General features: G+C 44.8%; 2 protein-coding genes across 3 annotated transcripts in view; one reads left to right on the top strand and one right to left on the bottom strand.

The window, feature by feature from the left end:
- The window catches only part of ARHGEF6 (Rac/Cdc42 guanine nucleotide exchange factor 6), a 155,551-nt gene that overhangs the window by 13,547 nt on the left and 116,590 nt on the right, over positions 1-25,414 (bottom strand). The window lies entirely within an intron of this gene.
- CD40LG (CD40 ligand) overlaps positions 13,073-25,414 on the top strand; it is a 56,520-nt gene continuing 44,178 nt past the window's right edge. Inside the window, exons 1-3 of one of the 2 annotated variants that reach the window (XM_073358456.1) lie at positions 13,073-14,948; positions 18,133-18,347; positions 24,024-24,257. In XM_073358456.1, coding sequence (XP_073214557.1) covers positions 14,567-14,948; positions 18,133-18,347; positions 24,024-24,257 — 831 coding nt within the window. In that variant the 5' untranslated portion in view covers positions 13,073-14,566. Of the gene's footprint in view, positions 14,949-18,015; positions 18,348-24,023; positions 24,258-25,414 lie in introns of both variants that reach the window. The other variant, XM_073358454.1, reaches the window with a different exon arrangement.

Genomic DNA, 25,414 nt, shown 5'->3' with positions numbered 1-25,414 from the left:
GGTGGTGGTATTTCTTCACTGGTAGAAAAGCTCCTTCTGTCAGTGTAAACTGCATCTATGCCAGGGGATTGTGGTGATTTACCTATACCAACAGCGGCTGTGTAGCATAGACACAACCCAAATCTGCTTTAACATCAGAGTCAATAAAGATGGACACTCCTGATTAAAAGTTTAGTCACTTTTCAGAGTATAACGGTCAAAGTTATCCATAATAAATGATACATGGTGGGCGAGGTCATTTATTTTATTGCACTAACTTCTGTTGGTGAAACAGAGAAGCTTTTAAAGCACCAATAGAATTTGGTCCAATAAAAGATCTCACCCACCTTGTCTTGAATATTCTAGGATCAACATGGCTACACCACCAGTGCAAACCCATAATCAAGGACATAAATGACTGCACAGTGCTTTGAGAATAAGTGGTATATTATTGCTGAGTATTATTATTTCTAAGATTAACCCCTCCCCCCCAAGAATGCCTGCTTTTTTTTTTAAATTAAAGAAAGTTAACTAAAAAGGAAGCTGTGGATTTACCATAGATTTTAAATAACTTTATGTAACCTGTTAAAGAGGCACATTCCCATTAACCTTTCCCTTATTTGAGTGTGGGGTATCAGATTTAAATGCGGATTACTACTCCTGTCATAAATATAAAGGGAAGGGTAAACACCTTTAAAATCCCTCCTGGGCAGAGGAAAAACCCTTTCACCTGTAAAGGGTTAAGAAGCTAGGATAACCTCGCTGGCACCTGACCAGAATGACCAATGAGGAGACAAGGTACTTTCAAAAGCTGGGGGGAGAGAAAAACAAAGCCCCCCCCTCTCTCTCTGTCTGGGTGATGCTTTTGCCAGGGACAGAACAGGAATGGAGTCTTAGAACTTAGTAAGTAATCTAGCTAGATATGCGTTAGATTCTGATTCCTTTAAATGGCTGAGAAAATTAAGCTGTGCTGAATGGAATGTAGATTCCTGTTTGTGTCTTTTTGTAACTTAAGGTTTTGCCTAGAGGGAGTCTCTAGGTTTTGAATCTGATTACCCTGTAAGGTATTTACCATCCTGATTTTACAGAGGTGATTCTTTTTACTTTTTCTTCTATTAAAATTCTTTTTAAGAATCTGATTGCTTTTTTCATTGTTCTTAAGATCCAAGGGCTTGGGTCTGTGTTCACCTATGCAAATTGGTGAGGATTTTTAATCAAACCTTCCCCAGGAAAGGGGTGTAAGGTTTGGGAGGAAAGACATTTCCAAACAGGCTCTTTCCCAATTATATCCCTGTTAGACGTTTGGTGGTGGCAGCGAAAGTCCAAGGGCAAAAGGTAAAATAGTTTGTACCTTGGGGAAGTTTTAACCTGAGCTGGTAAAAATAAGCTTAGGGGGTTTTTATGCAGGTCCCCACATCTGTACCCTAGCATTCAAAGTGGGGAAGAAACCGTGACAACTCCCATTAGTTGTCAGGGTTGAACATGCAACCCACAAAGAACAGACAACTTTTAGCTAAAAAAGGAAATATTTTGTAAAGAGGGATTGTTTAAGCCAGGCAGTAGGCTTGGCCTAACTAAAAAAATCAGCTAGGAAACAAATGAAGTTATTCCTATAATGCTCCTCTGTTTAACAAAATTCAATGTTTTAAAAATGAACAGCCCCATTTTTATAAATATCCCATTTTTATGCACCAGTAATTTGAATATCCTTTATATCCGTCTGTAAATGACAACTCATTCACACAGCTATTTCAAATAGAAATGTACAATGGCTCAGGCTCTTTACAAAGCCAGCTATTGGATACATGCAATCTGCAGATTCTACTATCCTTCAGAGTGAGGTAGTTCTTTACTTTGCAGGAAGTCCCACTGAGGAAGACGATCAGGCCTTGGAAATAGCCAGTACTGCATACCACCACTTCTATAGAGGTTTTTAATGGAGAATAAGATAAGTGTCTAGCTCTCATGGTTGTGAAGAAAACCTCAAATGTGTGACCCGAGTATAAACAGATGCAGGGATATCTCAGAGTCTGCAGAGAAAAAAAAAAAAATCACTCTGAAAGGTGTAAATGGCCCTGTTCATTTCACTGAGGGCCTACCAGATGCCTACATTGCATAAGCCTGGGCTCTGACTCAGGTTTGAGCCCAAATCTCCCTTCTGTCCACACACAAATCAGGCTGACTCACATCAGCAAATGCTCAGGACATGGGTCCTAGGACCCTGCTAAGGGAAGGGTCAGAGCTCACGTCCCTCTGTGACTCAGGTCTCAGCCCTGTCATTTTGCAGCAGGGACACAGGTCAAGCAGCAGACTTGAGTCAGGTCTGTGTAGTGCAGCATGGATGACTAGCATGGCTGAGAGACACAGGTTTACATTGCCATGTGGATGCTCAAGTGAGGGCTTGGAAACATCACATCCACAAGCCTAGGTCCCGTAGACCTTGGCTTAGTGTCCAGTGTAGACACCCTCATTGAGTAGGGGGTAATTTGAAATGTTAGCATTGTTAACTATTTCATTCCCTGGGATGGGTCTATACCTAAACTTAGGTCAACCTAATTACATAGCTCAGGGCTGTGAAAAATTTCACATCCTGTGTGATATAGGTTGAGCCAAACCCCACTGTAGATACAGCTGCTTGATGGAAGAAATCTATTGATTAGCTACCAACTCTCAAGCAGGTGGATTTACTACAACTATGGAAAAGCTAATTCTGTCACTGTACTAAGAGCCATGTACACCTTATACACGGTAGATTGCAGGTCAAGCTCTTGTACCAGATATGGACTACCAACAGAGCCTCTGTGTCAGACAGATACACTGGAGCCGTGTCTGCCAGGAGATCCTTTAACGTACTGCTTGGAATGGCTGGCGAACGCACTGTTGCTGCAGCCATGTCGGTCCCAGGACATTAGAAAGACAAGGTGGGAGAGGTAATAGTGGTTATGGGACCAACTTCTGTGGGGGGAGAGCTTAAGAAGATTTTGAGCTTAAGAGCAGCTCTGGGTGACTCAAAAGCTTCTCACCAAGAGAAGTTGGCCCAGTAAGCTCCTCCACTGTGCGTCTCTCGGAATAGCAGTTGTTAGATTAAGTTGAATAGGTAATGTATGGCACCACCTAGTGGTTGAACAGTAAATACAGTTTAGCAGAGTCTAAACTCCAGCTGTGCCATTCTAGCACTTGTGCCTTAAATCCAGTCTCATTTTGTTAGAAGTGGGTGGCACTGGGGAGATATCACCACTTATTCCCTCCTTTCCCCCACAGGCATGATCATTCCACACTGGAAGTCTTAATGCAGATTATATATAGTAAACAACATACACTCAGCTCAAAATAGCAGTAAGCCACACTGCCAAATGGAAAAATTGAATTGTTGGAGGGAAGCTGGATGTACTAAATGTCTAAAGTGCTGCAATGGGGAGTTGTGTTTGAAAACTCACAGCTAAGAAAGGTGAGTGCATGAGAGAAAAATCTTATGAATGGTTATTTCTGAGTTAAGGGGATATTGGGATCAGACTAAGCCAAGCTACTCAAGCCTATCTGCATTTTCAGTACATCATAATTTCTATCTGTGTAACCGGGTACCTATATGACCATCTGTCACTAGTATCTGGCCAGATGACAGGCAGTTTTGCCAAATATTTGCAGAGGCCTTTGAACTGGATTGCCCCTTGATATAATGAGAGGGTACCTCTAACCTGCTCTAAAGCCCTATGGCTAGGGCCCTACCAAATTCACAGCCCATTATGGTCAATTTCACAGCCGTAGGATTTGGAAAAAAGTAAATTTCATACTTTCAGATGTTTAAATCTGAAATTTCATGGCGGTGTAACTGTGGGAGACCCCACACAACACAGGATTGTGGAGGCGGGGGTGTTGCTGGACTCAAGACAGCAACCATGAAGCTTCCTGTAGCCACAGGAGGTTCCCGGAGGTGGGTCTGAGCTCCTCCCCCCAAGAGCAGCTGTGCAGGAGATGGACAAGTCCTGTCTCTCCCCAGCCCAGTGGGAGCTAGGAGCCCCCTGGTAGCAGTGGGAGATAAGATTTCACAGGGAAGGGCTTATTTCACTGTCCATGATGTGATTTTTACATCTGTGAAATTGGTAGGGCCTTACCTAGGGCCTTCATTCTACAACTAGTGCCATGTGAACAGACCCCCAAAGCTGCCTGGATCTGACTGTGGCATCAGTATCTGGGGGCCTGTTTTTGTCAAGTGGTGCATAAATGTTTTATCACAAACACATAGTAAACTAGTCAAGCCAACTTACTGTTTGATTGTTGTCAAGGGGGGAGGGCAGGATATGGATATTCTAGACCTGCCTAACTATAATAGCCCAAATGAGAGACAAACCTCAGCTGCATACCAAGGATAGAATACTAAGATGGGGTAGGTTTAACTCTGAATAACGGAGGGATCATTAACACATTGGTCTCTTCTTCTCACAAATACAACCTACCCAAAGTCAAGCACACTGTGCCGATATTTCGCCGGTCCAGCTGTATACATATTCAAATTGCTTCATTGAAAAATATAAATGCTAATTAAAAACAATTACTGTAGACAATTAGAGTTAGTCCCTCTCTGGACCTTTCAACTTTTTTTTTTTAAATGCATAAAGAGATTTTAATTAAGGTCTCTTGGCTTTAGTGCTACTACCAAAACAAAACAAAAACACACAACCCTGATATTTCAGATGTATGGTGACATTGTGCTAGTTCCACTTACCAGGCACTGTTTTATTGACACTGGATTACTGCCATGTTTTCAAAAAGCATTAGCATCAAAAGAGTCTTATTCCTCCCTAAGGTCTCAACCATTATTGCTGATTGTAATTAAGCAGAGAGCTGTATGTCCCAACTTCACTTCTGAACTATAAAAGGTATTTTAAAACAATTCAGTAGAGGATTGCATTTTTTCCCATAGGTTTTTAGTATTTTGAGCCTCATTTGATATCAGCACTGTATTAATATAAAGCAATTTATTTCTGAGTAAATGACATATAGAGCCAGTCTTTGCAATCAGTTGAAATCCATTTTTGTCTATACAGGTTCTTATACCACTCTTCACTGAAGAATTGGAACACTTTCAAGTAGTGCTTTAAGTAAGGTGACTAACCTCTACCATGCGTTTCTCTTTGGGTTTGCCCAAATAAGGGATCAATCAGGATCAAGATTACATGTACATTATACAGAATTCGTTACGTTTCCTGCAATAAAATGAGCATTTGGTAGCCCAAGATACAAAACTGGACACTAGCTTATGGATTTTAAGGGTACAAAAATGCAATGCATGTACTATTTATGCAGGATTCCTATGCATATTGAAAAGAAATTGTTTGTAGGAAAAGCACAAAGTAGCCAGCAAGTTTTTTTTTGGTACAGCACCCGTGAGTCAGACTCATTTGAGTTTTAAGACTTAACTATAATCTAAGGTTAAGTTTAATAGCTCCGCTTACCCAGATTAGATCTAAAGAACATACTTCAGTTTCTTAGCTTAAGTACAGCGTGTTCCCTTTCTAAGAAAGGGCCTTCTTCCTATTGCTTGTTTAGGCAGAGCAGTAATCACAGACAAAGTGCGACTAATTCCTTAACACAATAATGTAATGCTAGTTTGAAGCCAGTGCAGTTACTCCAGAGATTAATTTGGTTTAGTGAAAAAGCTATTTTCTTGAACAAAAATGTTTTCCATTTGTCACTCAAGAGCTGATGATTTGAACTGCAGTAACACCCACAATACAATGCATGGGATAGATACCTTCCAAACACAGAATCAGCCTGTAAAGGAGTGGACTCACCGCTGATTCACCCCCTCATAGCTGGGCATAACATAACATCTTCATCTAGCACCCCCTGCTGGCAGTCACTCCAGCCCAGCAGTGGTCTGCTTCCTCTCATGACTCAGCCCTCCAACCAGGTCTCAGGCTGTCCAGGGTCTTCACATCACCTTTTCCAGTGGCTGGTAGGGGAACCCAGGCCCTCTGTCTTCTCTGGGTTCCAGCCCAGCACCCCTGTAATAAATACACAAGGTCTGGCTATTCAGGCCCCCTGCATCCTCTTCTTACCTCAGCCTGTCTGTAGGTCTTTCACGCAGCCCCTCCCTGGGATCACAGAGTACGAGGGTTTATCTCAGGCTCCTTGAAGCCTCAGGTTTCACCTTTCCTTCAGGGCTGTGGGTCACAGGATTCCTTCCTAGAGTTCTCCAACAAACCCCAAACCAACAGAATAACTACAAACTACTTCCATCCCTCCCAGTCTTGAATGCTAGTCCTCCCCACTATTCTGCTCCTCACCTGAACACCAGCACTCCAGGATTGCCTCCCTAGAGTCATGCCCTATAAGAGCACATTCTGCTTTCTCAGGCTTTTCTTAAGTCTCCTGACTTCTACCGCCACAGCGCACGCACACTGAGCTTACCTGGGTCTCTGCTAACTGAGCTTTCCAGGTGGACCTGTTAACCAACTTGCTTAGTGCCAAAGTGCCAGCAGGTGGGTTGACTGAGCACTCAGGCACCTGTTAACTCTCTCAGTACCAGTGTGGGCTTTGCACCACACTGCACAGCCCTTGCGTATAGTCTCAAAGACAGACCAACAGACAGATAACATCTAAGCAAAATATCACAGATACAGTCTTCTCCACCCCATTCATATCCCCCTGTCCCTAACAACAGGTTGTGAGGCCTCTGCTGTTAGATCTCCATAACTGCAGTCCAAAATAAAGTAACACAAAAGCGGAGGCTAAATAGACACCATCAGCTTGAACTCTAGCCAGTTTTGAAAACAAAGTTAGAAGTAGTTTAAATGCCTCCACCTGCCCCTGAGCCACCTAGCCATGTGAGGGGGTGACCTGTGATTTGAGGCTATGGTTATTAATAAAGCCCTGAACCTGCAGCTGACCACTTGATGGCATGTGAGCACAGTTCATGGCAGGATCAACACCTAGATCACAACTTTCCTGATTTGATCAAAGGGCTCCAGATATATGATGGTTTTTCTCAAAGCTCCAGCTCTTGGAGTTAGATTATTATTAATTATTTGTATTGCAGTAACACCAAGGAGCCCTGGTCATTGGCCAGGACCCCATTGTGCTAGGCACTGCCCAAACACAGAACAAAAAAATAAAAATCCCTGCCCTTAAGAGCATAAGTTAGTATGGGGGGAAAAAAAATCTCTGCTTTTATTTTAAAAAAAGCTTTACTCTCCTTCACAGATAGGGAGAAAAGCTTGAATAGGTGAACTCTAGAAGGTATAAAGACCAGAAGGCAAATCATCCTAACCTAAGATGTATTATTTAAAGTCATGTAATGTTTAAGCCAATCTCATGGTTTTTAAACATATGGGGTTGAGCATAGACACAAACTATGTTTACAATCATTGCCACCAATTACAGATTACAAAGTCAGTTCAAATTTGAAGTGCAGGGACAGGGCTGGAGCAGGGAGCTGAGTGCAAGAGTGAATCAGGAGCTCCTGCTTCTGCAACGTAAGGTTTTACCCTGAACAATAGAAAGCAAATAGACCATCAGAACCCCCAAAGATGTGGAATGTGGCGTTTACACTCACATCATTGGATCTTCTTCAAACTGAGGGACACCACAAGGCAGCTGCACCTACCAGCCCTCAGCTGGAGGAGTTCTCTGTCCAAGCATCGCAGGAGCCAAGTAACTCCAAAGAAGATACTTTCTGCTGTGGAAACCATTCCATCTGTGACAAACACCACCAAAAAAAAAATCTCTGCTAAATTTACTAACCTGAAGACCAGGGTGGAAAACAAAACACGGACAGCAACATCAAAATTGAATGCCAGGTCTCTGAACAGGGGCAGATTACTGGCCTAGTTGAGAGCAGGAAGACTGCACTAGGTCCCATAGAATAAGAACAAGAGCTGACATTGGTGTTTTGTAGATTATGGGGATTGGCCAGGTTTGGGAGCGACTTTCTTGCAGAAGGCCACCTCCTCCCTCTCTACAAGTATAGCGTTGTGGAGATTCCCTTACATTGCTCTGTCAGTTTCTCTTCCAGACCGTCCTGTCCTGACAATGTTGGGCTACAGCAATGAAGTGACTTGCAAGTAACCCAGAAAGTCCGTAACAGAACCAGGAAGGAAATCTCTTCACTCCCAGCCACATACCTTATGCACAAGGCCAGCCTTTCTCCACCATCACTCATGAGCATTATTTGTCCTTTCTCCCCTGCCAAATTGGTAATAGCTCTATTGAAGTGATTAGTGTCTAAATCAGCTCTGTCTAAACACATGTATCTCATTCTTCTTTTTTCCTCCTACTCTTCTCATCTGTTTTTTATATCATTGCGTTTTGTAATTAAAGCACCTGCAGCCAAGATCTGCACAGATGTAACACAGCAAGATGTTCATCTGCTGCTCAGTACTTTTCTCCAGAGAAGATCTTCTTTGCTTTGAAGTAGTAGGTACAATTGGGTTACAGTAAGAATCGCTAAATGATCAAACACTGCTTTCAAAAGTATACCCGTCAGACATCACCCAGAGGTCAGCTCCCAGACAGCGATCATCATTTTAATGATGGAGGGAAAGCATAGCCTTCTCAAAAAGAAAAGGAGTACTTGTGGCACCTTAGAGACTAACCAATTTATTTGAGCATACGCTTTCGTGAGCTACAGCTTACTTCATCGGATGCATTCAGTGGAAAATATAGTGGGGAGATTTTATATACACAGAGAACATGAAACAATGGGTGTTACCATACACACTGTAACAAGAGTGATCAAGAAAGGTGAGCTATTACCAGCGGGGCAGAGGGGGAGAGAGAACCTTTTGTAGTGATAATCAAGGTGGGCCGTTTCCATCATACACATTGTAAGGAGAGTGATCACTTTAGATAAGCTATTACCAGCAGGAGAGTGTGGGGTGGGGGGAGAGAAAACCTTTTGTAGTGATAAACACCCATTTTTTCATGGTCTGTGTGTATAACAACATCTTCTGTATTTTCCACAGCATGCATCCAATGAAGTGAGTTGTAGCTCATGAAAGCTTATGCTCAAATAAATTGGTTAGTCTCTAAGGTGCCACAAGTACTCTTTTTCTTTTTACACAAAGTAAAACTATTTCCCCTCGTTTATTTCCCCTCCTACTGTTCTTGTAAAGTGCTGGGAATGACCCACCTTGATTATCACTACAAAAGGTTCTCTCTCCCCCCACCCCCGCCAGTAATAGCTCACCTTTCTTGATCACTCTTGTTACAGTGTGTATGGTAACACCCATTGTTTCATGTTCTCTGTGTATATAAAATCTCCCTACTATATTTTCCACTGTATGCATCCAATGAAGTGAGCTGTAGCTCACGAAAGCTTATGCTCAAATAAATTGGTTTCAGAGTAACAGCCGTGTTAGTCTGTATTTGCAAAAAAGAAAAGGAGTACTTGTGGCACCTTAGAGACTAACCAATTTATTTGAGCATAAGCTTTCGTGAGCTACAGCTCACTTCATCGGATGCATTCAGTGGATAGTCTCTGTCAAGGTTCCTCCCCCACTTTGAACTGTAGGGTACAGATGTGGGGACCTGCATGAAAACCTCCTAAGCTTACTTTTACCAGCTTAGGTTAAAACTTCCCCAAGGTACAAATTAATTTTATCCTTTGCCCTTGGAATTTCCACTGCCACCACCAAACTTTAACTGGGTTTACTGGGAAACGTAGTTTGGACACATCTTTCCCCCCAAAATCCTCCCAACCCTTGCACCCCACTTCCTGGGGAAGGTTTGGTAAAAATCCTCACCAATTTGCATAGGTGACCACAGAGCCAAACCCTTGGATCTTAGAACAATGAAAAAGCATTCAGTTCTCTTACAAGAAGACTTTTAATAGAAGTAAAGGAATCACCTCTGTAAAATCAGGATGGTAGATACCTTACAGGGTTATCTTACAGGGTAATTAGATTCAAAACATAGAGAAACCCTCTAGGCAAAACCTTAAGTTACAAAAAAGACACACAGACAGGAATAGTCATTCTATTCAGCACAGTTCTTTTCTCAGTCATTTAAAGAAATCATAATCTAACACGTACCTAGCTAGATTGCTTACTAAAAGTTCTAAGACTCCATTCCTGTTCTATCCCTGCCAAAAGCAGCAGACAGACAGACACAGACCCTTTGTTTCGCTCCCTCCTCCCAGCTTTTGAAAGTATCTTGTCTCCTCATTGGTCATTTTGGTCAGGTGCTAGCGAGGTTACCTTTAGCTTCTTGACAGGTTTCAGAGTAACAGCCGTGTTAGTCTGTATTCACAACAAGAAAAGGAGTACTTGTGGCACCTTAGAGACTAACCAATTTATTTGAGCATAAGCTTTCATGATGAAGTGAGCTGTAGCTCACGAAAGCTTATGCTCAAATAAATTGGTTAGTCACTAAAGTGCCACAAGTACTCCTTTTCCTTTAGCTTCTTAACCCTTTACAGGTGAGAGGATTTTTCCCCTGGCCAGGAGGGATTTTAAAGGGGTTTACCCTTCCCTTTATATTTATGACAGTCTCTAAGGTGCCACAAGTACTCCTTTTCTTTTTGCGAATACAGACTAACACGGCTGTTACTCTGAAACCTGTCATAGCCTTCTCAGACACCTTTGGGACAATGGCAATAAAGGGATCTGACAATGACCATTTCCTGGGGATAACTGAACATCATACACATTGGGGGCTGGTATATTGCCTACTGTTGCTCCCCCTGATGCAGACCCACTGGGAACATGGAATGCGCCACTCCCCGGGCTGAAGTGAAACAGTGGCCTGGCTCAGTGTGAGTGGGGGCATGTTTATAAGTGCTTACAACCTTAAAGCAGGCAGACTTTCCAAGAACTGAATTCAGTGTGTGTGATCATTCTAAGAAACTGACATGAGCCCTGACATACAACCTCATAAAATCAATCTGACTTCATTTAATCATCATAAAACCAGTCTGGCTCTTGTCACTCTTGAGAGACACAGGACTAGCTCCAGCTGCTGCCTTAGCAACATGACCTATCTTTTGGAAGGGATGCTCTTTCAGAAAATCAAGACAGCTTATTTATTTTAGGAATCTGTGGTGTATGTGTGTGTTTTTTTCTCTTCCAGTGGCTCTTAGTTTTCCCAGATCATCAGGCAGGCAGTGGACCACACCAGTGAAATAGCTAATAGAGACATATTCTATTTAGTGGTAATACAATTAAAACTCGTGGCAGGTGGTAATAATAGCAAGCACTTATTTTCGAAGTTCTTTACAGTGAGCTAATTAAACCTTGCAACACCTCTATGAGGGGCATTAGTACTCCCCCTTTACAAATGAGGGAACTGAGGGAGAGATGGAGATGTAGAATCACCTTACTGGACCCAATCCTGCAACTTTACACCTGTGGGACTGATTCACTGGAGTGAACAACAATATTAATTACAAGCACACGTCCAATGAGACAATTACACATTGTAAAACACTACAGGTATCACCAAGGTATATTCATTTCAGTGTTAGTAGGGGCTTCAGGATCAAAGACTCTAGAACATTAGGGTATTTTTAGGGTTCCTATCATCAGCTGTATGAATGTTAGTACATTTTTAGATGCCAGTCCTGCACAGAACTCCTCACAGGTGCAGACAATGACATGCCCATGGCTCGAGCAGGATCACTGCCCAAGCTGTAACTTGAAACATCTGAACTTATTTCATCACTGCAGATAGTTAAAGTGACACAGTCAAGTTTAACATGTATTATGTTCCAAATCACACCTTTCAGATGATTATTAAACTTGAAAACTTTAAATCCCTTTTCACTGTTCATTGTTTATTTTTTGCTCTCAGCTAGGACACGGAAAATAGATTAGTCATTTTCACTGTTTTTTCACTTTCTAGTCAACTTAACTGACTGCATAATCAGATCCTAGATTTTCGTACAGTACCATCATACCTCAGTGTTTGGGCTGCAAACACAGAGTTTGATCCTGCATTCCTTGTACACTCAAAAGTTCTCAGATTAATGGGAGTTTTGGGTGCAAAAGGAATTTAGCATCAGATACATTCTTTGTGCTGGTAGACAGTCTGTTTGCCTTTCCCTTACTAGCATGCACCTTACAAAGAACCTGATCCAACTCCTATTAGAAAATCAACAGGAAAAAATCCCATTGATTTACTCATAATACATCTAAGGGCTGATGTATTCAAGTTAGCCAGAACTTTCAGACGATTATTAAACTTGAAAACTTTAAATCTCTTTTCACTATTCATTGTCTGCCTGAAAAGAAGAATCTGTCATTCCTCACAAAAAATCATTCCGCACACCCTCACTTGCAATCCTAAATCATATTGTGTCCTAATCTATATTATGCCCAGTTCCAGTATAGGAAAAAATGGGCAAGAACTTTTGAAAGTCACAGTTCAAAAAAACTTATTCTCTTTGTCTCCCCAGCAGCACTCTGCTGACCTCAGCCCCAGGTTGATCTCTAATGCCGTCTTTCTTTCCCAGTCTACAATGAAGTTTTGCTCTCAATAAAGCCAGTAAAAATACAGCATAACTCTGCTTGACTTCACCAGAGCTAACCCAGTGTAGCAAAATTTGGCTCCTAATTCTGAATCAAGCAAATGCAAAAATACTGCCCTTGATTCTGCTCTCAGACTGGTTTTACCCTTGGATAACTTCGTTGGCTGGGATGGCATCACCCCTGATTTACACCAGAGTAACGGAGAGGAGAATCAGACAGACCCAGTTTCCCCTTTCTCTACTCCCTCACCGCTCTGACGGCCTCAGATACAATATCCTGCAGGACAGAGAGAAGTACCTCTCTGGCCAGGCAGTGCTGACCCCAATGTAAACCCAACATGTGAAGGGCAAAGAACTCGCACGTGGCACCTTCCCCTGAGTTCACTTTCCTGACCCCTAGGCTAAGGGAAACCCCAGAATATATTACAATTTACATTTCACCAAAAGTGCGCTGGTTTATTTCGTGTTCCGATCTGCTCAAGTTATTAGTTAAGACCCCGATCGTGCAAACAATGTAATAACCTTGCACACACGAGTAGCGCCCTGGGCTCAGTGTATGTAAAGTTGCTAAGCTCTTTCCCTCTGGCAGGGAAACTACTTCCTAGGCAGAACTGCTCCGGTGTTTGCGTCTCCTTTCATCGCTATTCTGCGTTGCCGACGTTTGAGCCGGGGAAGGCCGGAGACCGAGGGCCACCTGAGTTCAGGGTCCGGAGTGATGGACGCTTGACGCAGGGAGGTGGGAGAAATCCCTCCAGATCCGCTGCTACGCCAGGGCAGCCAGGCAGGTCCCTGCCGCGAGAGAGGGGAGTTCTCTGCGGGCGGGGTGCCCAGGGGGCCGGGGCTCTGCGCCTTCTCCTGGCCTGGGGCCGGGGCTCCCTTCCTGCGCTGAGGAGTTTCTCCGCCTGCTTCCATGGTGCATCTTGGCAGCAGAGGGCACCCGCTAAGATATAAAGCAGCCAGCGCCTAGGACTCTCCGAGACAGCTCCAGCCACCGCTTCCAGCCGCCGCCGGGCAGCCCTGCGAGCTCCGGGCTGAGTCTCCTGCTATCTCAGCCGGGTGCTAGGTAAAAGCGCGCAGGGCGCAGCCGGGCAGCCCCTTCTTCCCTTGGGCACAGAGGAGAAGTGCGCAGAGGTTTTGGACACCCACCTCCCCGTTCCCGGGGGTTGGGAGCAGAAGGAAGGGCTCAGCTATCTCGGCCCTGCAGGCGATAGCGGAGAGGAGCGCAAGGTGCAGAGGTCCAGTCCCCCGACCAGGAGCTGGAGGAGACGCGTGGCCGGGAGAACCTTTCGGGGGCGTAGGGCAGAAAAGGGCCTGGCGAAGCGCGCCGTCTGCTAAGGGAGAAGGGCGCAGCGGTGTCAGATGCCCAGCGCTGGGCAGAAGGGCGCAGGCTGCAGCAGTACCAGGCTGCCTTGTAGGCTAGAGGGGGCAGGATGGCGGGCTGCAGTCTTCCTTGGCGCAGCGACGAAGGGCGCAGCTGTAGCAGACCCCCGCGCAAGGGAGGAGGGCGCAGGGCGCTAAGGGAAGAAGGCGAAAGCTGTAGCAGACCCCCGCGCAAGGGAGGAGGGCGCAGGGCGCTAAGGGAAGAAAGCGCAGCTGTAGCAGACCCCCGCGCAAGGGAGGAAGGCGCAGGGCGCTAAGGGAAGAAGGCGAAAGCTGTAGCAGACCCCCGCGCAAGGGGGGAAGGCGCAGGGCGCTAAGGGAAGAAGGCGAAAGCTGTAGCAGACCCCCGCGCAAGGGAGGAGGGCGCAGGGCGCTAAGGAAAGAAAGCGCAGCTGTAGCAGACCCCCGCGCAAGGGAGGAAGGCGCAGGGCGCTAAGGGAAGAAGGCGAAAGCTGTAGCAGACCCCCGCGCAAGGCGCAGGGCGCTAAGGGAAGAAGGCGAAAGCTGTAGCAGACCCCCGCGCAAGGGGGGAAGGCGCAGGGCGCTAAGGGAAGAAGGCGAAAGCTGTAGCAGACCCCCGCGCAAGGGAGGAAGGCGCAGGGCGCTAAGGGAAGAAGGCGAAAGCTGTAGCAGACCCCCGCGCAAGGGAGGAAGGCGCAGGGCGCTAAGGGAAGAAGGCGAAAGCTGTAGCAGACCCTCGCGCAAGAGAGGAGGGCGCAGGGGGGAGCAGGCAGCGCCACGGTCATGAGGCTGGTCCTGGCGGAGCGGAGCTTCAACCGCACTAACCACAGCTGGGCTGGGGGTTCCGGCAACCTGAGCTGGAAGGAGGGGCCGCTGCGGGCCTGGGCGGCTGGGGGCCTGGGACGCACGGGGCACAGCGCGGTGGCCGTGTCTCTGGCCATCATCCTGGTGTGGGGCTGCCTGAACCACCTGCTGGTCCTGCTGATCTTCCTGAAGTTCGAGTCCTTCCGGACCCCCATTCCCCTGATCCTGCTGAACATCAGCCTCAGCGAGCTGCTGGTCTGCATCTTCGGGACCCCCTTCCGCCTGGCCGCCAGCGTGCGGGGCCGCCGGCTCCTCGCCTGTGCCGCCTGCAAGTGGTACGGCTTCGCCAACGCCCTCTTCGGTAGGTGCGGCTGCCCAGCTCCCGCTGGCACCTAGGGGAGGAAACAGCCCCGCCGCAGCCCCCAGGGGCAAGGGGCGCCGCACGGCAGTTCCCGGGGCCGAGTCGCGCTTCCTCTTCTAGGGCGCTGGCCGCGTAGTGCTGACGGGGACAGAGGCCCCGGGTTCCTTGGGGTAAGGATCCCCACCGTGCATGCAGCCACCTCCCGAGTGGAAGCAGAAAGATACAGACTGGCAGGGAAAGCGGTGCGTGCTTCCACCCACGGGAAAACCTGCCCCCAAAGACCTGTTAGGACAAGACAGTTAGGCCCTCCTGCTGGTTTATTCTGTCTTCTAGGCCAAGATTTTCAAACAGGAGTCTCTACATTTGGGCTCCTAAATCCATAACTAGGCACCTATATAAAAGCTGGGGCTGATCGTTCAGAGATGCCCAGCATGCACAACTCCTGTGAATTTCAGGACAGTCTGTAGTGCTCAGCACCTCTGGAAATCAAGCCTCTTTCACATAGGGGTATAGGGGACTAACTGTAGGCACCAAAGGCTCTAGTCTCTGGTGGAGTGTCTGATTAATAATAGAGAACAAACTGCCTTGGTTGCCTGTGGTTTGGGGATGGAGAAGGTGAAGTCAAAGGCAGGTGTTGTTGCCTGTGCCCTGTGTGTTGGTTTCCAAAGGAGAGTCTGGTTGCTATGGATTTTAGTAAGCCATCATTGTCTAAACGGTCCCTTTTAAATCCTTGCATGTTGGACCATCGTTCTGTGCACTTCTCCACAAAGGGAGCATTGTGTTCAGTGGGAGAGGTGTGAAACCCTACCTCCATCATCCTAACCCTCTCCCTGTTTCTTCTCATGTGTCATTTGTCCAGTAGAAACAACGAGGAGTCTGGTGGCACCTTAAAGACTAACAGATTTATTTGGGCATAATCTTTTGTGGGTAAAAAACCCACTTCTTCAGGTTTTTTACCTATGAAAGCTTATGTCCAAATAAATCTGTTAGTCTTTAAGGTGCCACCGGACTCCTCGTTGTTTGTGTGGATGCAGACTAACACGGCTATCCTTCTGATATTTGCCCAGTAGAGTTCCTTATGGGATGAAACTGCATATGCCTGGTCTTGCTCAAAGATGAGTTGTTTCTGGGAACTCTGAAGACCTGCATCTTTTGAACTTAAAACAAGCAGGAAGAATGCTCTTTGCTTTAACAAAAAATTCTACCATGTATCCCCCCCTTATCCTGGCAACGCTTTGCTAGACACATCATCTATAGACGTTCTAGTTTTAGGTGACCATGGAGTTTTAGGGCCGCCTTGACTAAATGTGTACAACCAGAGCCTATTCAGCCTGTCAGTTGATGTCAGTATGGATTATGGGCACAACTGAAGGGCTAAGCAGGCACCAGATTCTCCTGTCTGTAATTTACTGTTATCACTGGCTCACAGGCCAATCACACTTATTATTATTGATATTTATTTGTATTGCATAAGTGCTTACAGGGGAGACCAGCACATAGCTCTCACTCTCCTGTGCACCCCAGCCCCTCTTCCTCCAGGCAATCACGCATTTACCCTTTTCGCTTCACCCAGACTCAAACACCTTTGACCTAATTCCCTGGTACTTCACATTCACTCCAGCTGCTGGAAGAGTGCTTCTCTGACACCTACCAAATATCAAAATCCTCTGTGAAACTGAATTGCGTTTCTCCACTGAGCTCTATTACTGAGGTCTGCATTTAAAGTGGCAGCATTTGCTAACAGCTACACCTAGTGGTAACAAAACTAGCAGGGTTTCCCCCTTTACTTAGGGTTTGTTTACATGGGGAGATAGACCAGAATGGCTGTTTTGTGGTCGCTCCCCAGGGGGATACTATATTATGGAATAAATCACTTTATTTCAGAAAAATTAGCATGCTTCCAAAGCAAAGCAATTATTCTGGAATAAAATGACTATTGTGGAATAGAGTATCCACATGGGGAGCTATCTGCAATAGCTATTTGGGTCAATTTCCTCATATAGATAAAATATAATAACTGTGACCACTAATGTAGCTATGAATTATGCAGATTTGGGATTTTATAGCTAAAACAAACACATGAGAACAATGCAGAGAACAAGCCTAGTGAGCACGGATGATGGTCTACAGCAGGGGTTCTCAAACTTCATTGCACCATGACCCCCTTCTGACAACAAAAATTACTACGGGACCCCAGGAGGGGGGACTGAAGCTTGGGCCTGTCCATGCCCCACCACCCTGGGTGTGGGCAGGGCAAAGCCAAAGCCCCACTGACCCAGGCTGGGGGGCCAAAGCCCAAGGGCTTCAGCTCCAGGCAGGGGGCCTGAAGCCTTAGCTCTGCCGCCCAGGGCTGAAGCCCTTGGGCTTGGGCTTTGGCTTTGACTCGGGCTCTGGACCCCAGCAAGTCTAAGCTAGTGACCCACTTTGGGGTCCCAACCCGCAGTTTGAGAACCGCTGGTCTATAGTCAGTGGGAGTTTCACACTGACCTCTGTGGAGGCAGGATCAGCCCCTTGGTCTGTCAACAGAAATAAACAAGTGATCAGAAGAAAGTGGTGCTGCCAGGAGCAGCTTGGGACCGATATCATTATATCCAGATGTATTTTAATGCTGCCATCCTGATGGTTTTTTTTTTTTTTTTGCAGTTACAGCAGGATATTTGTTTGAAATTAAAAATCTCACATTTATTGCAGGACCATTTCAAATGCCTGATCCTGCGGCTGTTCCCTTCAGTAAGAAGGGAGTACTCACGAGAGGAAGGGCATTAGGATCGGGCCCAAGGGGTTCAACTGGCTGCATGTTCAGAGACTTTGCACTTTCCATCCATCCCTACCCTGCGTGCTTGTTTCTCTCCCAGTGGGAGAATTCGGCAAAGCCAAATGTGCCTATATTTAGCAGCAGCTCTGACGGACTCATGGGGTGAATCCTGCAGGGCCAGAGTCAGCAAGAGTTGACATGTGCTTGCAGTGGGAGTCATGACTGAGTAAGGACTGCAGGACTTGGCTCCATGGGAATAACCCCCTTCATCTTTCTGACTCACTAACACCATGCCCATCTCTTTCCTTGCAGGAATTGTCTCTCTGATTTCCCTTTCCATCCTCTCGTACGAACGCTATGTCACAGTGCTCAGGAGGTGCATGAAAGTGAACATGTCCAGCTACCAGAAATCCTGTCTCTTTATTGCAGGCTCTTGGTTCTACTCCTTGTTTTGGACTTTGCCTCCTTTGTTTGGTTGGAGCAGCTACGGTCCCGAAGGCCCAGGCACCACCTGCTCAGTAGCATGGCACTCCAGGTCTCCTAACAATATCTCTTACATCATATGCCTCTTTATCTTCTGCCTTATATTGCCTCTTCTGACAATGATCTATTGTTACGGGAAAATAATGAGAGCAATCAAAACGGTAAGTGTCTTTTCTAGCTTCTCTAACATAGGGTGGTTGTAACTGCATTCTTCTTTTCTCTTTACTGAATGGGGATATTCTTGGAGTTCTTCCTATTGCAGGACACTTGATATCCATGTCTGCCTATCAGGAATGAAACCTGCCATAAAGCAATATGTGGGGAGCTATGATCCTGCTCCCACTGAAGTCAGTGGGTGTTTTGACACTGACTGATTCCAAATGCTGAACTTATTGTGGTAGTTGTGGGAGGCTCCATCAAGGAATGGCATGCCCCTTTATGTAAATAAATGTAATAGAAAGGTGATCATAGAATCATAGAATCATAGAATATCAGGGTTGGAAGGGACCCCAGAAGGTCATCTAGTCCAACCCCCTGCTCGAAGCAGGACCAATTCCCAGTTAAATCATCCCAGCCAGGGCTTTGTCAAGCCTGACCTTAAAAACCTCTAAGGAAGGAGATTCTACCACCTCCCTAGGTAACACATTCCAGTGTTTCACCACCCTCTTAGTGAAAAAGTTTTTCCTAATATCCAATCTAAACCTCCCCCACTGCAACTTGAGACCATTACTCCTCGTTCTGTCATCTGCTACCACTGAGAACAGTCTAGAGCCATCCTCTTTGGAACCCCCTTTCAGGTAGTTGAAAGCAGCTATCAAATCCCCCCTCATTCTTCTCTTCTGCAGGCTAAACAATCCCAGCTCCCTCAGCCTCTCCTCATAACTCATGTGTTCCAGTCCCCTAATCATTTTTGTTGCCCTTCGCTGGACTCTCTCCAATTTATCCACATCCTTCTTGAAGTGTGGGGCCCAAAACTGGACACAGTACTCCAGATGAGGCCTCACCAATGTCGAATAGAGGGGAACGATCACGTCCCTCGATCTGCTCGCTATGCCCCTACTTATACATCCCAAAATGCCATTGGTCTTCTTGGCAACAAGGGCACACTGCTGACTCATATCCAGCTTCTCGTCCACTGTCACCCCTAGGTCCTTTTCCGCAGATCCCTGCGCCAAAGAGCTCATGGTCTGAGTCAGTTTCAATCTACTTTAGTTGTGGTTTGCAGCTATTGGTCTAGATTCTCTATCTGCTCCTAGACTCAACACAGCTGTAAATCCAGCTTAACTGGCTGGGGATATCTCTGGAGCAGAGGTTGGAGAGCTAGCAATAAAGACTGTATAAAATGAAATAAATATCTACCAGATTATGGAAAGTGAGGATAATGACTATTATTATATAGTCCACACATTTCTTGCTGCAGTATCCAGGTGCTCCTGTGTTCTCTGGGCGGCTCTGGTACTTTGCTGTTCACAGGACCTAGTGCACTGCATTGCTGCACATCAAGCAGTGTCACTACGTGTGCAACAATCTACTATGACATGCTTTGGGCAATTCAAGGTTCTGGTCATAAGTAGCTGTAATTGGGTGAGCAGATGTGCAGTGTGGAAAGTAGGGATTTTATTTTCACAAAGCTTTGAATGACTGTGTTCACTAGTGCAAGCTATATGTACTAGGGGCTTTCCAAAGTTAGTGGAGAGACACGGTCCCTGCCTTGAAGAGTACACAGCAAAAAGTGATCAGGAGAAAGTGGTGCCTCCAGGAGCAGCTTGGGACCGATATTGTTAATCCAGCTGTATTTTACTGCATTTGACTCTTTTGTTTCCCCCATCTTTAAAATGGGAATTCAATGTTGCCAACTCTCATGATAAATCTGCAATCTTGCAATATTTGGTGGCTTGCTTAAAGCCTCAGCTCATGGAGTCATGTTATTACATGAGAATCTCAGCTTTCATTTTTTTAAAAGTAGGTTTCTACCGCTCATGGTTTCAGAGAATATCTTGAAAACTTGAACCATAATGGCTCAAAAACCAGAAGACAAATAAAAAGAATCCCAAATGTTATATTTTTAACAATCTCATGATTTTTGGGAAGCCTGATTTATGATTTTTGAAGGCTTGGGATTGGCAATACTGATCCTTGGTAAAGTTCTTTGAGATCTACAGATGAGAGCACTGTGTAAAAGCCAAGTGCTGTTACGTGTGTGCATAGTTAATATTTTGTTAGCGCTGTATATGCACACAAGCACATATGTCAATAAGGGACTTTAATGTCTTTTTGTCTCTAAGAACTTACACAATACTTGGTCCTGCCACAGCATAGGGGGCTGGACGTGATGGCCTCTTGAGGTCTTTTCCAGCCCTATATTTCTATGATGTAATGGCTCCAAAAGAGCGTACTCAGTTATCTGCATCTTTAAAAAGTCAATGAACTAAATTCTGCACTGATTTGAATAGAGTTGCATAGGGTGTAAGACAACACAGACCTGGGCCCCTAATCCTGGTGTATATTACATCATCTGTAATTAACAAGTCTGTCTAACATGGCAACTCCCAAACACTTTGACACAGCAATTTATTTAAACTTCCTTTAAGGAAGGAAATATACACATACAAATCTATGTTTAAGGCTATAACATAGGCCAACAAATGCCAGATGATATAGAGTTCAGGATGATAAACTATGTTTATCTCCTATGAAGCCTGATTTAAAACTCACTGAAGTCCATGGGACAAGTTTCTTTTGGATCAGGCCCTAGTGTTGCTAGGTATTGTACTATGCATAACATCGTCGGTGCACAGATACCATTGTAACAGGAGTATTATAACTATTTGCCATGTAGTGTAGCACCTACATGCATAGACTGACAGCCGTAGCTCTGGATCTACATCCAGTTGCTGGTTTGACTGACAGTATTTACTTCCCTGGACCAACATTTTTTGTTTGCTAAAAAGAGGATCTGGGCAAGGGCTACAATCAGGGCTACACTGAAGAGCTCGGTATAAAACGTGTTGCCAGAGTGCTACAATAAGAAGAATGCATTTTTTAAAATCAGATGTGTCTGTCAACCTCTTATTTCAAAAGTGTCACTTGCATATGACACGCTGCCTCATGTAGCTCCTCCTGGCATTTAAACTAAAGCTGACTCTGTGAGGACATATCCTCAGGGCGGGACATGTGTCTGCATTGACTTCCAGGTGAATTGGACTAGGACCTAACACAGGACAGGTCAGATACACAGCAGTTTAGAAATGATGTTAGATAATCAGTCTATTCACAAATATATGTATTTTGGTTCCTCTGTTTTAGTCACGACCAAGAGCTGCTAGGCTGACTTTATTAATGCTTCAGGGATTTGTTATTACTAAATTTATCAAGGTGTTAAACTGGCTTGTGAGAAACACAAGAACTCTTCAGTAATATTGGAAAATGCACCCTAAAGGATTATGCAACCTGGACAAAGTGTCTCACTACATATATAGAATCCTGGTCTCTTTCTTGAAGACACTTACCTCTGGTGTCATTTTATGAATGAATCATGGAGGTATTTTTAGCACTTTGAATTGTGGTATCGCTTTGAGTTCTAGTGGCAGACAGTTATGTAAGAAATCATTCCCCCTGGCTTTTAAAATGTGCAAAGAACTAGAGACGTGATATGAACACCAGTAGTTCACACATTCCTAGCAGAACACTCAAAAAGAGAACACAAATTCACAGAAATCCTGTAGGCTAACCTGCCTTTTATTTTATGCATGTTTAATTCACTGAAGATGAAGTGTATATATAGGCTGATGTGGAGGAACAGCAGTGGGGTGGGAGACTCCACTGGGAAGTGCTGTCTAAAAATTGATGGTGTATGTGATGCTAAGGACAAAAAATGGGCTATAAGAATGCTTATTTGTGATATTTCTTTTTGTTTTTGAATGTGCTGGGCATAATAAACTATATTTTTGTTCATCTGTGTGATGAGGTCACCTATGTAACAGTTCTAAACTGTACTCTAGTAATGTTCATTAACTACTGTCATTGGACTGGCTCAGCCAATCACAACTCAGTTTTCTATAATTCAAATGATGGCATCAGGGAGGCAGTGCAGTCTGTTTGAGTTCAGGAGGAGGCTCCAAGAGCTGCCAAGGCCTAATCCCAGCTCTGAAATGTACTTTGGTCAAATCTTAACCATTCTGTGTTCACCCATCTCTCGAGTGGGGATAATGGGGTATCAGAGTAACAGCCGTGTTAGTCTGTATTCGCAAAAAGAAAAGGAGGACTTGTGGCACTTTAGAGACTAACCAATTTATTTGAGCATGAGCTTTCGTGAGCTACAGCTCACTTCATTGGATGCAATCCGATGAAGTGAGCTGTAGCTCACGAAAGCTTATGCTCAGATAAATTGGTTAGTCTCTAAGGTGCCAAAAGTCCTCCTTTTCTTTTTGATAATGGGGTAGACATTCCAAGTCACAAATAGTACTGGGGTGTCTGAGTTCCACTGACTTTCAGTGAGAACTAGTTGTCTAAGTGCCACTTGTGCCTTTGACCTCCTCACCCTATTGTACTTTCTTGACCACATCATAAGGATGCGTGGGGATTAAATGATATTTGCCAACTGCTTTGGAAATGTAAAGCACTATGTAAGTGTGAGCTATTGATTTATATATTAATGTGCAATAAAATGGTGTACCCAGCTGCCTAGTTAGCGGTACATTTCCAAACTGATACCATAATCTAGCTGACAGCTGCTCTGTCCATCTGCAAGCCGGAATCAGCAAATCTACATAGTTTAAGCAAAGTTGAAGGTTGACCTAAGTGTAGAAAAAGAGGAAAACTGTGCATTTGACAATTACACAAGGGCAGTGGGCAGCTATCCAAGCCAGATCCACTAAGCTAAATCTATGCTTTAATAGTCCTTCAGATCTGGCTAGTCCTTTCAAAACTAGCATCTTAATAAGCCTACCTGAAGGGGGAAAATGGAATAAGCTTTTAGCTCCAACACATTTTGGCGTACTGTCTACTTCACAAAGAGGCTCTGGCTGCTGCGTGTGGAAAAGCTCCCATTAGGCATAACACAGAAACATTTCCAGCTCCCACCAGTGCTGTTTTGTTTGGGCCTTGATGGTCGCACAACATCCCATTTGGATGGAAGGGTCCTGCCATTATTGATCTCATACAGAGTTGGAATAAAAAGGAAACACTAAACAAACACAATGGGCAGATCTTCAGCTGGTATAAATCATGTAGCTCTATTGAAGTCAATGGACCCAGTCTTGCAAACCCATACTGATGTGAACAGTTCCTTTGAAGCCAAAGGGACTAATTCAATGAGAATGTTTTTTCAGGATAGGGCCTAGAGAGATGTGGAAATACACCTGTAATAAATGATATCTAAATTTGACCCTTATCCATCCATATATAACCCTAATAGGATTTGCACTTAGAACCTGTACTGCCAAAGCAGGTTCCCTATCCATATAGCCAAAGAGATAGTTCAGGTATTTAGAGCAAAATTGTTTCATCAAAACAGGCTCATCCTATTCCAGTAGAGGTCACTGTTTACATGTGTTCTGTGCTAAGTTTGGACGTGTGTGTTCTCAGCTTGTTACACCCTGCGATAAGGAAAAATGGCACAGATAAACAGACTTCTTTTATACAAAAGATTGCATGTTGCCCATATGAGTAGGAATATTAGTGAAAGAATAGCTGTGCCATTGCATACATCAGGATAGTTACGTGACAAAACCATTGGTATGTGTCACATAATCCTTCATCTTCTATCAACTTGTTGAATTTAGGACGGAAATAACCCCCACTCCTGAGTTTCGTAAAACAGTACTTTATTTTTGCAGGTTTCTAGGTGTAATATGACAACAGTTCAGAAGAGGGAATGCCACATACTTTTTATGGTGGTATCCATGGTTACCTGCTACCTCCTCTGTTGGATGCCATATGGGATAGTATCTTTGATTGTAACATTTGGCAAGCCAGGAATAATCACTCCAACAGTAAGCATTATCCCATCCATTTTGGCAAAGACTAGAACATTTGTTAATCCTGTTCTCTGTGTGCTCTTGAACAAACAGGTAAGAATTTCACTTTGTTTGTATTTACTCTGAAACACAATTGCTCCTTCATATTAGATTTGTGATCAGTAAGTGCTATTGTTAAAATATATGTAACAATTTTGTATGGGGACCTGTCTGAAATGAGCTGGGGTGTCTCAGTCCCTTTCTAATGGACTGTTGGAACACCCAGCCTCACAACGAGTTTCAGTTAAAATGACAAAGGTTTAGCCGAGTTGGCATGTAGTCTGTCTTTTCATTCCTCTGGAGGTGATCATTAGGAAGTAGGGCACAGTAGTGGGGTCACTATGGGGTAGCTTGCACTGCCACTGTCCATTCTGTGCGTGCTCTATTTCATAAGACATAATTGAGCTCTTGACTTGTTCTGGAGACCCTTTGTCCCCTATTTGTGACATCACCCTTCTCTGGTGATGCATGCAGCGCAGTTACGCATTAACAATCTGTAATTAATACACTTTGTCCTGCACCACACACAGCAAATGTATTTTCTTACTGAACTGCACTGTGGTGTTAAAAAAAATAGTTCTTGTCAATAAAAGTAACCCAACAGAAGTCTAATATGTCCTTGTGTTGCTGACTTGCTCTCCCACTACAGATGGGGAGTAGCTTTCTGGCCTCATTTTAAGTTTTTTTTGGAGAGGGTCCATAGAATGGTCCCTCCCATTTCCGCTTTGTCTATAGCTCCCTAATCCTGATTCACAGTTACCCCGCAAGTTAGAAGTTGTGAGTTGCAATGGAGGCGATAAACCACATTTCTGGTTTCCTGATCCTTTGGCTTCTCAGCAGTTGGCTACTTTTCAGGCACAAGCGAGAGCAGCCTGAAAGCTGGCTGAACATACATTGACTGCCAATGACCCCAAGAGGCCAGTATGCCATCTGGGGATTATAAGGACACGTGGGGAGACCCAGCCAGGGAAGGGGAATGTTGTAGGACCTGCTACAGTGATAAAGATAATCCCTTTGTTGGGGCAGACCTCTGGTGGTCATCTGAGCCACTTTCAGGGCAAGTAGTTTCTGGCAGATCAGTACAAACCTGCCTAAATGTACTACAGGATATGGTCCTACATTCATTCTGAATAGACTATGCACAAATTAAAGCAGGGCAAAGGGCTGCAGAGATAAGCACTGCACGGTGAATGCTGAGAGGTTGTCATTGC

Source organism: Lepidochelys kempii, chromosome 9, assembly GCF_965140265.1.
Source record: "Lepidochelys kempii isolate rLepKem1 chromosome 9, rLepKem1.hap2, whole genome shotgun sequence".
NCBI lineage: Eukaryota > Metazoa > Chordata > Testudines > Cheloniidae > Lepidochelys > Lepidochelys kempii.
The sequence above is the reverse complement of the archived record's forward strand: the minus strand, read 5'-3'. Positions and strand labels throughout refer to the sequence as shown.